General features: G+C 31.0%; 2 protein-coding genes across 2 annotated transcripts in view; one reads left to right on the plus strand and one right to left on the minus strand.

Moving 5' to 3' along the window:
- The window catches only part of LOC132756493 (sperm-associated microtubule inner protein 5-like), a 32,815-nt gene extending 26,073 nt beyond the window's left edge, over positions 1–6,742 (minus strand). Inside the window, exons 1-2 of the mRNA XM_060747577.1 lie at positions 6,468–6,742; positions 4,105–4,180 (exon numbers count right to left, since the gene is read on the minus strand). Of these exons, the coding sequence (XP_060603560.1) occupies positions 4,105–4,180; positions 6,468–6,553 (162 nt within the window). The 5' untranslated portion in view covers positions 6,554–6,742. The remainder of the gene's footprint in view (positions 1–4,104; positions 4,181–6,467) is intronic.
- A 273-nt stretch (positions 6,743–7,015) lies between these two features.
- LOC132756504 (transient receptor potential cation channel subfamily V member 5-like) overlaps positions 7,016–15,994 on the plus strand; it is a 32,449-nt gene continuing 23,470 nt past the window's right edge. The window contains exons 1-3 of the mRNA XM_060747588.1: positions 7,016–7,509; positions 14,765–14,938; positions 15,406–15,595. Of these exons, the coding sequence (XP_060603571.1) occupies positions 7,146–7,509; positions 14,765–14,938; positions 15,406–15,595 (728 nt within the window). The 5' untranslated portion in view covers positions 7,016–7,145. The remainder of the gene's footprint in view (positions 7,510–14,764; positions 14,939–15,405; positions 15,596–15,994) is intronic.

Genomic DNA, 15,994 nt, shown 5'->3' on the forward strand with positions numbered 1-15,994 from the left:
TATTTTTCAATGTGTCTTCATACATGGTCAATGGATCTCTATACATTTTACCAAATTTTGTTTAGGAATCTTTTCTCATGTTTAAATGAATGCCATGATATCTGTGCTAGTGACCTTGACCCCTATGACCTTTAATTGGGTCAAGTGTTCATCAAGATGCCTGCACTAATAAATTTGGAGACATTCGAACAAACAAATTATAAAACAAATAAATCAAAAAATTATACGCCCTCTCGATATATTACTCAGGCATTTAACATCATCAGAAATTGTCGCAATATCCTATTTAATCTGAGAATAATTATGATGGTGATTGTTTTTGTAGCATGGCCTACAAGTTATGGCAGTGGCTTGTATTTACTTTTATTTCATCACAGCACAGTTCAGCCACTGCATTATTTCTGGGCAGGGTGTCACGCAGTTTCCATTACTTAGATATGCCTTCACTTTAAGTTGTGCAAGCTGTACAATCATGTCAGAGAAGATGTACAGTGCAAATGTCCGTAAAAGGATTTTAATTATTTCATGTCTACACACATTATAACAAATGTATCTACCTGTACTTTGCTTATTGACAAATATAAAGCTTCAAGATTTTTCAAGACTATACATTCATTTATCCTGATGGATCAATGTAAACTTTTCTTCAAATCTTTCTATGTTAATGTTATCAATCAGCGAGGTTTAAGCCATTTGTTAATGTACTTTCACTGAATAAACCGTGGTATTTCAGTTCTGAAGTTGCGAACGATCCGAATAAATAAAATAATCTCTAATATCAACATACCCTCGAAGGCAAACATAATGAAGTAGCCTGAAAGCCCTACACGTTGACACCATTTATTTAAAACATCTCCGCAAAGCCTCTTGAAATTTGGAAGATAAGTTTTATGACGGGCTGGTAAAACACGTACTGTAAATACGCAGTGATGATCACACAAGTACCAAAAAAGCAAATAAAGAGACAAGATCGGATTTATAACAAATTACCGAAGATTTGGAAACATTATGTACATAATCTTACTTTACATTTCCATAAATTTCCCCCTTTAGATTACTTAATTTAAAGAATAAATCATTCAAAATGAATACATCTGTACTGGCCTACAACTTTGTAGCAAGCCAGTATAAGACATTTTTTTAATTTTCCATACATTTTCCATATACATGTATAATAAAGCTAGTCAGTAGGCCGATATAGTACATCATGACTTAAATTCAAATTGACTGGTCAAAAATCAATCAATCTTTAAAGTTAACTTTCATTTATATCATAACTTTGAAGTATATGGTCAGGCTTCAAATTAGCAGACCAATATTAATTTGTAACTATTAATACCAATACATATATATATAAATGTACAAATATTAGTGACCAATATTGATCTAATTGTTTCAATATTTGAAGGTTTGATCTTTAACCACGCAAATAATGCCAAATATCCAACTATTATTGTTTCGGCTGAACCACTATGAATAAACCAGGCATTGATCCTGGGACTTTTATCAATTTTGTTAGTCTATGTATTAATGAGTGTGCGCAGACTTTATATTTCCAAATTGCTAAAGGTACATGTTATTGAATTTAAGGCTTTTTAATCGAAAGTGGAAAAAACACAACCCTACAATGTCATATTGTTTTTCCAAATAATTTGTCATTTATTTTATACACATTTCATTTTTATTTTGACTGATATAGGCTGACAGACTAGACTGACCGATCGATGACCGTCCTACTGAATGATGTGTAATATTCACGCTGTAACAGGCCTTGGTTGCAAGTTGTTTTTGTTGTTGTTTTTTGTTTTTTTAAATGACACATAATGTAATGGCCAGTTCAACAGTTATTAAAAATTTACTATTACATCTTAACATTGAATGAATTTATGATTTGTATGAAGGCAAAATTTGGAATTCCATTTCAAATTTTCAATCACAAATTTTGAATTGCAAATTAATTTATGCCTTGCCACTTTATGATAATACCATTAGCTTTACTTTATTACCATTTCTTTAACAAAAGAATAACAATCGGCAGTAAAGCATATTTTTATTACCTATTGATACTTAACCCGTTTATACCAACCATTCAAATTTTATTAGATACAGCATATGATATGATGATATTAATCGATAACCTTTACGACCGTTCAATTGCAACCAACAGACAAAACAATAACAAAATGCGCACTTAGTCGAATATTTTACTATTGTTTAAAACTTAACAATACTTTAACGATCGGTGGTAGAGTATGTCTTTTTTAATATTCCGTATAAATGACACCTGAATATTTTTTTTAACACAATCTTTCATGAATTGGAGATAAAACATCATAAGGGTTGTCGTGAAGTGTTTTCAACGGTATTTTTTATGTCCACTTGTTTTTGGGGCCATGATTTGTTATCGAAATAAAATATGAAGGCATTTTCTATCAGTTCATATTATTTAAACCAAGTTGGTAAAGCTAGTGGTAATAAACAAGAGTTGTCAGTAGGACAGTGAGCTTCAGACTATAATCTCAGTGCTTGATAGTTAAACATTAGCCTGAACAATGTAGATTTTTCTAATTTCAAAAAGGAACATAATTCTGTCAAAATCCATGTTAGAGTTATTGACCTTTGACAGTGAGGCAAATTAGTGTGTGAAGTAATTCAACCCATTTCCTTCAGTAGCTTTAGAGATACCAACTTGCACACTTAAATTTTATGCTGAGACCGGCTTCCTGGGTGAGTACAATACAGTGAAGTTATAGCTCTCCATTATGATTCTTCGAATGGTTGAACTAAAATTAACATATTGGCATGATTATAACTCTGACTGTTACAATTTGATTTCAAATACATGTACATGTGTATGAAACTTAAATTATGGAAAATCAGTACAATATATTAGGCCAACATGTTTAATTAATTGACCAGATAATACTGCTGCGCTAAATTGTCAAACATTAATTTTCACATCTAGAATTTCTCCTTTACCAGATTATCTACTGCTTGGTGCTTGTCAAACAATTTACATTCAGAATTTCTCCTTTAACATGCTTCATAAAAAATATAGGACTTTTGAATATAACATTTATATCTAATCCAGTGAATCATTGTGCCTCCCAGTGCAATATAATATTAACATACAGATATTTAATAATTAATTTCAGTTTTGATTTTTAAACTTAAAGTTAAATGCTTTTCACTATTAATTTGAAAATCACAATATTTAAGCAAAGTGCAAACAACTTTCACAATTACACCATAAAATTTGAAATTTAACACCATTACTGTATAAGATTTCTATAAAAGCGAGGTGTTTGAAAAACTGATTAATCTATTGAAAGTATATTCAAAAGTGGAAAGATTTGCACGATTCACCCATAAAACTTGGGACTTTATTTATATTGGGGATTTGAACAAATTGCAATTTTCACTGGGGATTTAAATCAAGTGTATTGGCTTATATATTCTCTTTAATATTTTCATTGTGTATAAGTAAAAGAATTTATAGCTAATCTAGTAGTGTTAAGAATTATATGTAGTAGATTATATTATCCAACTGTTATAGATGTTTGCAACTTTGAGATTTAGAAGTTTCTAGATACATTTAAGTTTTATAATAATTTGATATACCTTAAATTTTGACAAAATATGTATGCAAAATAAATGAAAATTGTGACAAATTTAGGTTCATCATCTTTTATAAATATATTGATTAATATAAAGAACACTATCAAAAATTACAGTATGACAAATATGGCTACACTTCCCCAAATGCCTCTTGAGGTGTGCCCATTGCAGGGAAGGCTCACAGCAGGTCAAGGTCAAGTCATCCTAAGTACAAGGTAAGATTTGTTGACCTGTGCTGACTAACTAATGAATTTGGTGTCACCTTACCAAGAGAAGTTTTAAAAGAAACAATTGCCTTGGATGAAGTTGTCATCTCCTTCCATTGTACGAAGAACAAGACTTGCAGATAGATAATCATGACAAAGATATCCCCAATGAGGCAACCAATGCGTAGCAGCAAAGACACCATAGGTCTCGGACATGTGGTTTAATCTGGCCAACAGTATAAACAAACGAAAAAAACACACACAATATGGCTACACTTACCTGAGCAAGTTCATGTGTATCTGTTCCGTACGTTTTACCAACACGGTACTTAATCTGAGGGCAATATCCACGGTACCTGAAAATATAATTAACAATATGCATTTTGTACTTGCAACTTACTAAATGTATCTGCATAATAAATAAACCTTTGAGAAAAATACCATGAAAAACAAAATTTGTATCAGGGGATATCATAGTTATAATACACCAATTCTTTTCTTTCTATGTTTGTGTCCAGTTGCAATCAATACAGACAGTTTTCCCAATTCTAAACCATAAAATTCCCAAATTATACATAAGCCTGAGATATCATATTTGCAGAGTAATAAATCTCTGTAAAATACTTAATTAAAATTAATATCAAATATGATATTGAGGTAACTTTTTAAAAAAAAATCCCAATTTTAGCAGCACGGCTACACATTTTTACCAAAAAGACTAAACCCTTTCCCAAAATTCAAAATCAAAATTTAATTGTTTTAATATGACTCTTCGATAATATAAAACAGGAATCACACTACATGTATCTTTAAAACAAGAAGTTTGAACTGTAATTATATTTTCTGAATTGTGAAAATGAAAAAATACACATTTGTAAGACAACATTGCAAAAAGTAGCAAGCAAATAAATTGGCATAATCTTAACACAATAAGTATATATTTCATTCATACTTGAGTAGGTACCATGCAGCATCCTCCAACATTTTCACAACAGAAACTGACATAATGAATTATCTGATCTTATTAAACATGCAATTATGCCTTTAATTATTACATAAATAGATCATTTCGGAAATTTACAAAAAAAAATGTGAACTTTTTTACCCCATTTAACAAAACATTAACTGAAAAAAATATTAAAATTCTGTACCTCATTGCACATTGAAGATACATGATATATGCACATGTATATAAAGTTAAATGGGTAAACTCACAGGTAAATAATAGAAAGTCATTTCTGTACACAGTATAATTCTTATTGGTAACCAGTAATTTTACTATAATAAAAAAGCAAACAAGAAACATGGCAATGCCATGAAACCAGGTTTTCAATTATCACCATTGTAGATAAATATGTTGTATTTGAAATACAAATACAAGCAACAAACAATGTAACTATGTGCAATGTAAAACATGAATAATGTAGGAGGAATTGCCACTGAAGAAGTGTTCACTATAATATTATGTATAAGGAAAAAAACAAAGGGCCATAATTAGGTCAAAAACTATCCAATCACAAAACCCCGACAATATGTGCCAGGGTGCTTGATGACAAAGCTTCTGTGAAAGTTTGAACGAAATCCGTTGAGAAATGTAGGACGAGTTTCAGCACAGAAGAATTTGTTCACTATAATTATATTTATAATTCTGTATAATGAAAAACAAGTTACAAAGTAGACATGAAATAATATATCATATCTTTTTTTAAATTACCTCCAAAGATGATATGACCTTTGACTGCCAAATCAAGTTAAAGTCATGTAAACAGGATTTTCAATGTTAATGTCACTGTGACCTTGACCTTGGAGCCAGCCATGCGGAACATGCGTTCTGCACGTCATCTTGATGTGGTAAACATTTGTCTGAAGTTTCATCAAAATTCTTCAAAGGGTTGAAGAGTTACAGAGCGGACAGGATTTTCAATGTTAATGTCACTGTGACCTTGACCTTGGAGCCAGCCATGCGGAACATGCGTTCTGCACGTCATCTTGATGTGGTAAACATTTGTCTGAAGTTTCATCAAAATTCTTCAAAGGGTTGAAGAGTTACAGAGCGGACACAATTTCGTTTGACGCCCGCCCGCCCATCCGCCCATCCGCCCGCCATACCCCAATCTAATAACCAGGATTTTCAAAATTGAAAACCTGGTAAAAAAAGGGGAATGATAAGGAATTAAAAAAAGGGAAAAAAGGACTTTATGTTAAATGTTGGCAAAAAATAACTAAGGTAAAAATATCACAGTATTTTCATTTGCCACTAAATTACATTTTGTCACCAACTTACCATACATGTCATTAATAAATTATTGTGTTGTATTATTATGCTAGAAACGTTGTTATAATGTTTAAAGCAAATAAACTGTATTGTATTGTTGTATAGACCTATTAAAAAATAAATTAATTAAACAGCATTTACACTAAATAACTTAATAAGTGGACCACACTTCCTGAACTCAATATGAATGAATGATTATTTATTGGCAATCAACTTTCTATTTTATGCCACTCAAAAGCTATTAATAATCTGTTAATCCATTTTAAATCTGTCTGAGTGTCAAGTAATTATAAAGCCATTATCTTGATTAGCGGAAGTGGCAATGAATAGGTGGAGAAAATAATGCTAAGTATATTAAATTGACTTACCCTGGAACGTGTGTCCCGTCCCTCAGGGTTGTAAACCCCCGACGTTGATCAAGGGACGGGCCACCTCCAAACGCTATCGTTGTCATTCTTTCTTTTCAGTGTTTCCCTCCACAAACACACTTTCTCGATAGCTGTGAAAAATCCTTAAACAAATCTTTGTATCGATTGGATTGTTTGATTGATTTAACACACAGAGAGTCGTCGTTAAAGCCGCTATAAACAGTTGCTAAGGATGTCTACCTGAGTTAGCGAAGCATGACAGATTACAGCTATTCTACCTGTCATTCGTAAAGATCAAAGATACGTCATGCTTATTGGCCACAGACTGGTCATAAATATATCACTCATTTTGATTCTAAGGTTAAATGTCTCACGTTTGGTCACAAAAATATAATTCGCAAATAGACGCAAGAAAGCAATTTAAGACGACATTTTGTTCTACAAAATTAAATTCAGCGTCATTAGAAGCTTGAAACTTCTCAGAAAGCACTTGTTCAATGACGTCATTTCGAGGGAAAAATCTTAAACAGTAGCCCAGTCTGCATTGATAACGCACATGCGCAGTAGAACTTCCTGTATGTTAATTGGGTAAAATGTTGTTTACATTGACGATGGAGGACAATTTTAGATAAAACACGTGAATAAAGAGTTAAAAGGCGTGGTAAAGTTTTTTAAAACATGGGGAATACCGCAGTTGTTGCCTCTGGGGTGAAGAATCAAGCTGACAAAGGAGCGAAAGCTTTGTATCACCTTGTAGATTTGAAAGGAGGCGGAATATTGATGGAAAGTGCAAAGAGAGCAGGATGGACTAAAGATTATACCGAATTAGATCAAAAAATTCTAACAGAGGTTCCGAAGTTTCTCTATAACAATGGAGAAGGCAAGAAAATTCCAATTGTTGATTTGGTCATGATAAGAAATAAAGAGAGACAGAGAACAAAAATTAGAGTGGGCAAGGAAAAACAAGAGAAGGCAAAAGAGCTTGCAAAGATTGATATGCACTTAACAGATGCTGAGGGAAATTATCTTCACAATAAACCAGGTACAAAACATATACCCTATACTCTGACACAAGTGTGTGTCAAGAAATTATGCGCTGTGCACGGTGCATACAATGTAGTTGTCTATATGCTCCTATGAGGGGTTGGTGATTATTGGGAGATGGATAGAAAAAAGTGTTTTTACAATCTGTCTAAGGATATATGATTCTTCCAAAGGCATTTTCCTCATTTATTTATCTATCAATATATATCTTCCTTTTCTATCAAACCCCATGCAAGGGTGTATACATTCGGCCAGTCAAGCCAGGTCTTATAAAAGTTAAAAAGTAAAATAATTAAAGATATATATGAAATATTACATAATCCATTAAAATTAACAATGAGAAATGTATATAGGATTTGTTTAAAGTAAAAGCAATCTGGTAATGATAAAATCTGTAATGGTGAGGCCTCAACTTGACCTGAGCAACGATATTCATTATTGAACCTGTTAAATGTTGTCATTGGTGTGATATAACCTATCAACAGTAAGGGAATGGCCCCCGTATCATTAATGTTTTTTTGGCGAACCAGAGTGAGTATATTCAATATCACAAAGATCTAGTTGATGGGTAATGTAACGATTCGCCACACTAACGATTCACCACATAACGATTCGACACAGAGTAATAACGATTCGCCACAGTTAAATAACGATTCGCCACGTGTTGAAATACAAACTTTTTCACACCTGTTTTCAAATTGTTGATGGAAAACTTTTTTTCCATTTTATATTTCATTTGTTAATAACATAAATTAATTACACTGAATAAAGCTTTTATTGAATAAAAAACACACGAAAACCAAATATTTTATTAACAAAATTACATAACACATTTTATAACCTCGTTATTTATATAAACTGGAAAAATATAATAACAAACATTTATAGAATAAAAACACATGAAATTAAATTTTTTTATTACCAAAATTACATTACACATTGTAGATGAGAAAAACTTCCGTTATTTATATAAACTGGAAAATTATACGAAAACAGCTTTTATTGAATAAAGACAAATGAATATTTTATTACCAAAATTACATTACACATTGTAGATCTATAAGTTAAACTTTGTTATTTATATAAACTGGAAAATTAAAAGAAAACAGCTTTAATTGAATAAATGAAAATAATATATTTTACTACCAAAATTACATTACTGTACACATTTTAGATAAGATATTTATATAACTAACATATTTTATTACAAATTTACATAACATAACATAACATGTAGTTTATTAGCATAATATGTGTTTACATACATACATAGCCATTTACAATGCAAGACGTACAGACATGAAATTTTTACATACATAAGCTTAATTGCCGCATTGTTTTGAAAATCTGCTCACATTGTCAGATAATTAAAGGATTATTTCGGCGTCAATTAAATATTTATACAATTTAAGGTGATTGGCTTGTTAAGATAAAAGGTGTGACAAATGTTTTAGATATGTGTTCTTTATTCAATTATCGTAATGATCACATTTTTTGCAATTTTTTTAAAATATTTGACATACATATAATATATGAAATATATATTTATTTCTATGAATGATAATGAAATTGTGATGTTCTTTGTTCCTTTATTTGCAGCTGTTCTGTTCTCCGTAAGAATGTCATCAGTTAAAACTTTTTTATGTTCTTCTTCTTATTTTTTTTCTTTGCTTTTGTCATGTGACCACATAATTATTTTATTTGTAATTATTGTATGTAACGAGATACTGTAAATGTATAAGTTACCGAAATAAACTATTTCTTCTTATATTAATTGACATTTATGTTTATAATTAATCAACATATATTATCACTTTCTTGTAAATGTACTCCTGTAATAATGTACGTTACTTTGATAAATTGAAAATCCGCGATGGGGGCTTTAAGTTCAAATTACTTGTATTAAGAAACATTATTAAATTATTGTCATGGTCAAATTATTAAAACAAAAGGAAAAAGTTGGTTGATAACTAAAAAAATCGTTGTTAGATCTATAATCATACTGTGGCGAATCGTTATTTAACTGTGGCGAATCGTTATTACTCCGTGGCGAATCGTTATGTGGCGAATCGTTAGTGTGGCGAATCGTTACTAATTCTGTTGATGCTACTTAAGAAACTGGATGTGCCTCCAAAGTCAGACTTATATTACAATGATAAAGATATGGTATATATCACCTAAATGCAGTAATGGGTTAACTTTTGTAAAACCATATAAAGAGTTAACCCGTTACTGCACTAAGGTTACAAAATATTCTCCTTAAGATGACCAGGAACATAATTGCTATCCATGACCTTTTTACTTCATACATACCATAATGATTCCAAGATGTCTGGGAGTGTCAAGGAAATTAGGTGACTGTTGTGTTAAAATGGTGACAATAGTCCCTGGATAAATCTATGTAACTTCTTCCTAGTATCTATTATTAAATTTAGCTATAATTTAGATAGTTAAAATGTTAAATGTTTAAAGTGTATAAAGCTATATATTATCTGATGCAAAAATTATTTTTTGAATTTTAAAAAGGTATCCTCCCAAATGCTTGTATGAAATAAATATGGTAATTTATTACCTTAAAAGCTAATGGCACATGCACAAAATTATTGCTAAATGGATAAAACCCTGCTCAAAATAGGAAAATAATAGTTTGTTCCGGAACTTTTTATTCCCTTTACGTTCATTATTCGTGTGTATTAAATAATAGAGACATTCTATGTTACAATGTACAACTTTTTCGGGAATAAACCATATAATAATGTACTGTTGATGAATTTTATAAAAAATATTTCATAAAATATTGATTAATACCCTTTAAGGGAAAGGCCCCTTCTCGTACCTCAGAAAAAAAGCCCTGTATACAGTTGATAATTCTTTATGTAATATCTGGAATCAAAAGTATTTTTCTGCTTGAGTACTCAGGTGTGCTTGGAAGTTTTACCTGTGATGGTCTTCACTTAAAGTTAAATGAGTTTATACATATCTTCTAGACCATGTTTTTGTTACTTTATGTGTTACAGTTCAGGCCACTGGCAAAGACCAATACCTGGATGAGTTTTTACATATTCCCCTTTGTAAACATTAATACTTCTAGGCTTTTTTTTTTTTTACTATGAATCAGTTTAATAATTAAAGTGTCCTTCAGTCTGATATCTTGTTTTGGTAAAAAAATAATGAATAAGTTGTCAAGATTTTTTGACAGGCTATATAACCTAGTATCAGTGGTTGTAAGATTATATAACCTTTAGAGCTAGGCAATATATCCTGTTGAAATTCCGTATAACATATTTATAATATTTTCTTTAATTAACATTTAACCTGCTGGATCCGAAAGTGATAAGCTTTGCCGCCCATATAAAGTCAGGCCAGCTTGAACATTTGTGCAGTATGACCATCCTAACATTCTCAAAAATTTAAAAGGACAGTTCCAAAAATTGGAAGCTGACCAAGTCCATTTAAATATAATCAGCAGGTTAAGATTTATTACTAGATTTACATCAACCATGTTTATTATTAGTTATAAATATTTTTGTCCGGTTATATAGCCCTATATAAACAGTTGTTTGGAAAATGTGGCTTGGTTATGTTGCAAACAACCATTTGCATACGGCGATATGACCTGCCAGTATTATTTATAATGAATAAATTAATAATATAGCAAACTTCCTTTTTAGAGAAAAAAAATTAGATTTCTTTATAAATTGACAACAGTCCTGTATATAAAACTATATAAACTCATGATTATCCATTAAGAAGCGGCATAACAAACATGCAGTATAATATATTCATGTATATTATTATATATTACAATTTTTTTAATGAAAATCAACATTTCAAACTTGCAGTTATACTATTGATATTAAAGTATCCATTGTTTTTTCTGTCTTATCCAATAAGAAGCGGCACAACAATTTACATACAGTATATATTCATGTATTTAATTATATGTCACAACTATGCATTGGAAATCATCATTTCAAACTGGCAGTAATATTATTTAAGTACATTTGGTCTTTACGGACTGAGTAATCATGGTACCATAAAAAGAAGTAGCATTTTACAGACTTGAATGCTAAAGCTGTCAGTGACAGCATATTCACTTCACACAAACTCCTGACATCGTATAAATCCCCTCTATTTCTTGTGCAAACATTGAAACTTTAAACGCAAGTACATCATTGATCAACAACAGATATTTATAACTCAGAAAAAGATTATCAAGTTTGATTAAGTATTTTATAATAATTGAAAACAAAATAACAGTCTGTCAATAAAATTGATTGGGCCGATTTATAAATGAGGAGATCAGACTTTGATGACATAATAAAACTGTTATCAGTGTTGACAGAACTTTTACTAGTTGATAGGTTTAAGTGTTGTATCGATTTCTCATTCCAGCGTAGGACGTGAAATTTAAGACAGAAAACAGAAATGTTTGTTTCCACGGCTCAGATTTCATCAAAAGCAATTTTGCTCTCTAATTGTTATTGAAGATATTATCTATAATAAGTTGGCGATATCATTAAACACTATGTCTTGTTTGTAACATGCAAGACCTTTTTATCTCATAACCATAAAGTAATTAAAAGGTAAATAACAATATGTTAATGTCTGCCATTTTGAAAAAAGAGTTATAACTAAATTGTGTTATTAAAAGAACAGGAAACAAAAAGGACACACAATCATCACATATCTGTTTGAAACTTCCTTATTGTAATTATTAGAATTTTCTACGATATTTGTATGTTGGTAAGTTTTGATAAACATTGCACACAATTTTATGCACATATTACTATTTCACTGATTGGTTATTTGGGAAAATTTAGAATCTCTTAACTGCGTGGGTTCAAACTCTGCAGGGATAGGCCATTGTTTCCATAAGCAAGAAACTTTACTTCTCATTGCTAATTACTGGTTGGTTCCTGAGGAACGGATTCAAGAGTGTGTCTATTAGCTTATAGCTTCCAACATAATCAAACTAAAATAAATTATGTATTAACTTATTATTAAGGAAAACAAAACAACAAAAAATAATGTTTTTACAACGCAAACCTTTTTAATACTGGAAAAAAACCCATACTTTTTTAGCCTGAGAAAGACATTTTGTGCTATATTGATTTATCTGTGATCAATTAAAACAATTATATGGATCTTGATATAAGATTATTGGAAGGTCTATGACCCATATTTATTTGCTTTAATGTTACAGGTATGCCAATGCTTGTGAATTCTAAAAGTGGCAATGTCTAAGTGTTACAAAAAAACTTAAAATATTATTGAATCATTTAGATATTTACTTTTTTGGTTGTGAAAACTGGCTATCAACTTAACTTGTCAGGGTTGCTTAATTGTTGATGTATCTTACAGGAGAAAAACCTAAAACATTTCTACAGTTACAGGAAAATTATGTTATTTTTGGTTGACTTGACCAAAATATTCTCCAAAAAATAATTTATCTGAAATGTTTAACAACATTTAATAAATTGACCATATAACTGTGGGCTTGTATATTGAAATTTAATACTTAGAATCTATTAAGAATTTTTTTTTCTCAAAAACTCAAATGGACTGATATAGGGACGACTGTAATTGTTAAAAATGTTCTTGTTCTTTTCTTATTAGCGTCTAACTTAGTTGTTGACCTACCCTCAAAACTCACCAACCATTTTAGAATATCCATTCCTTTGTGGTGATTTGGTAACTTTTGGATAAATTATAAAAATTTGATCTTCTGTATAGTTAGGCATTTCTTTTCAAGACACCCTTAGTTTACAAGCTCTTCAGTTTATCTCTAAGGTGGCTGTCCTTGAAATAGAATTAAAATAGAAATAGAAGTAAAAAGTATGAACAGTTTATAATTGATTTCAATTTCCGAAATTATATTTCGATATGGGACCTCCTTAAAATCTTTTAATGGACTCCTAAAATCTCAAACAGGGGGGGGGGGGGGGGTTGGGGGGGGGGTCTATGCTGACCCCATTGTCTGAAAGTGGTTATGGACCCAAATGTCTGAAATTCCAAGGGAAAACCCAGCATATGTAAATAGTTAAAGATCCTGTATGTTTTGTGATTGATATTTTACCTGTGTGTATACCACCCTTACAAAAAAATTATATATGTATATAATTATGCAAATAAAACAAGTTTCAAACATCTAAGAATATGTAAGTTATGTACTGCAAATATTTGTGCACATTATATGTAATAAAAAAATAATATGCATTCATTTCTTATTGGAAAAAATGACTTAGAATTTATAGAAAATAATTTTCTAATTACCTCCCTTTATTTACATGAAATGTTAAATTTGGTAATATCTTTATAAATAATGCTTATTGGAACTTACAATATTAACAAATCTTAATTTGAACATTGTATTTATGAAATAAAACCATAAAAGAATTGTGTTACAGGATCTTTAAACTTAATAGTTATAGATATAATCACTAAAATTTTATCCATTAACTAAAGGTATAAGAGAAAGATTTGCATATTTTGACAAGTTATAGGTAATTTCTGCGGTAGGCTTGGTTAAATGTATATAGCTTATTTTATACACTTGATTGTTTGTTCCACTTTATAATATTGTATATTTTTAGTACATGTATTTAGATTTCAAGATCTTAATAAAAGACGTGCAGTTTTAACACCCATGGCAATTTTGTGTTATATCAAAAACTTTGAAGTTTATAGCAAAGTACTCTTATCAGTTCAGATACAATTATTTAATAGATATATATACAATGTTTAAGCACTAAATTTTGTAGTTTAGATTGATGTGTTTGCCAATTTTAAGTGTCCTGTTAAATGGGTGAAATGTAGCAATTAAAACTGTCAATGTATATTGGCCATAGTCCAGGCATTTTGGTTCAGAAATACATTTAACAAGCATATCGGTTCCCATTTTTAAAATAAGAAAAATCTTAATTAATTTTTTTTGACCTTCTTTGAATTTGATGACAACAAAAGTCAAGAAGATTTAAAGAACAGGGGTCAAGGTTATAAAGAAATATTCTAATCTCAAACTCAGATCTCAGGTATTTGATTGGTCAGAAACAGGTACAGAATGGGAATTGACCAATGAAAATCCTGAGATAGGAAAAGGTTTTGGCAAGAGAGATGGCATGATGATAATGATGATAAAGATTTAATGATTTGATGATATTTAATGCAGATAATAATTAAACAATGATGAATTGATTCATTTGCTATAATAATAATTTTTTCACTTTATCAGGTATTCTATATATTTGTAGATCGTAAATACCGTGAACTATGCTGGAGGAGCGATGAACTTGGAACTGTTGGGGAATCTGCCCTCCATCTTTGTCTACTCAACTCGTCGGCTATCCATGCTAACCTGGCAAAGAGACTGCTCCACCATTTCCCGAAACTTATCAATGATATTTACCTATCAGAGGAGTACTACGGTATGGAACTACTTTCTTTAATCAATATCAAAAGTCCAATATTATTTTATCATGGGATGTCTGTGGCTGGAGGTTAAGGTCGTTGACTTCAAACCACTTACCACTCATTGCCGTGGGTTCGAATCCCAAAAGAGGATTGGAGTCTTTCATGTGAGGAAGCTATCCAGCCTGTCAGGTGCCTGTTCGTGTCTGAAATAATGCTCTGAAGGGCACCTGAGGTCTTTCTCCCCCAGTAAAGCTTGAAAGTCACCATATGACCTATAGTGTGTTGGTGCAACTAAAACCCAATTTTGGCTATGTCCTATTATTTTTCCAGGATAAAATGCCTTTCACTTGGCTATGCCTTATTTTTTGCAGGAGAAAGTCTATGCCCTATTTTTCAACAGGATAAAATGCCTTTCACTTGCCTTTGTCCTATTTTTTCCAAGAGAAAATCCCTTTCACTTGGCTATGTTTATTTTTTCCAGGAGAAAATGCTCTTCACATGGCCATAGTTAATGAGGACCCATGTATGGTGAAGTTCCTGTTAGACAAAGGTGCGGACTACCACCAGCGTTGCTATGGAAACTTTTTCACACCAGATGACCAGAAAGACTCACGCACAGACAGTATGGACCATGAGTGGGTTGATGTTTGTCAGAAAACAAACTATGAAGGGTGTGTAAAATTTCTTACTTTATCTATAAAAAGGTGCAACTTCTATTAGGCAATACAAACCCAGGCTTATTTATCGAACTGAAGAACACATGCATGAATTTGGTAGAATCAAGAAAACTTTTGTCATTACATCAAAAGAATCCTGTAAAGTATATCTCAAAATGCACAATTTCAAATCTACTTGGCTTTGTACATCTCTAGGCTGCATAATCACTCTGGATCCACATTGAACCTACCAAAATTTAGTTATATAGTATGTGCCTGTACATGACTGTAATAAAAATTAGGCTTGATACAATAAATTGAAGTGTTAAGAGTGTGATATGTTAAGAATCCTGAATGTTATATGTTAACAAAGGGATATGTTAACAAAACAATATGTTAAGAACACCAACAAGA

This window comes from Ruditapes philippinarum, unplaced genomic scaffold (assembly GCF_026571515.1).
Source record: "Ruditapes philippinarum isolate M1 unplaced genomic scaffold, ASM2657151v2 ctg1504_1_1_1_1, whole genome shotgun sequence".
NCBI lineage: Eukaryota > Metazoa > Mollusca > Bivalvia > Venerida > Veneridae > Ruditapes > Ruditapes philippinarum.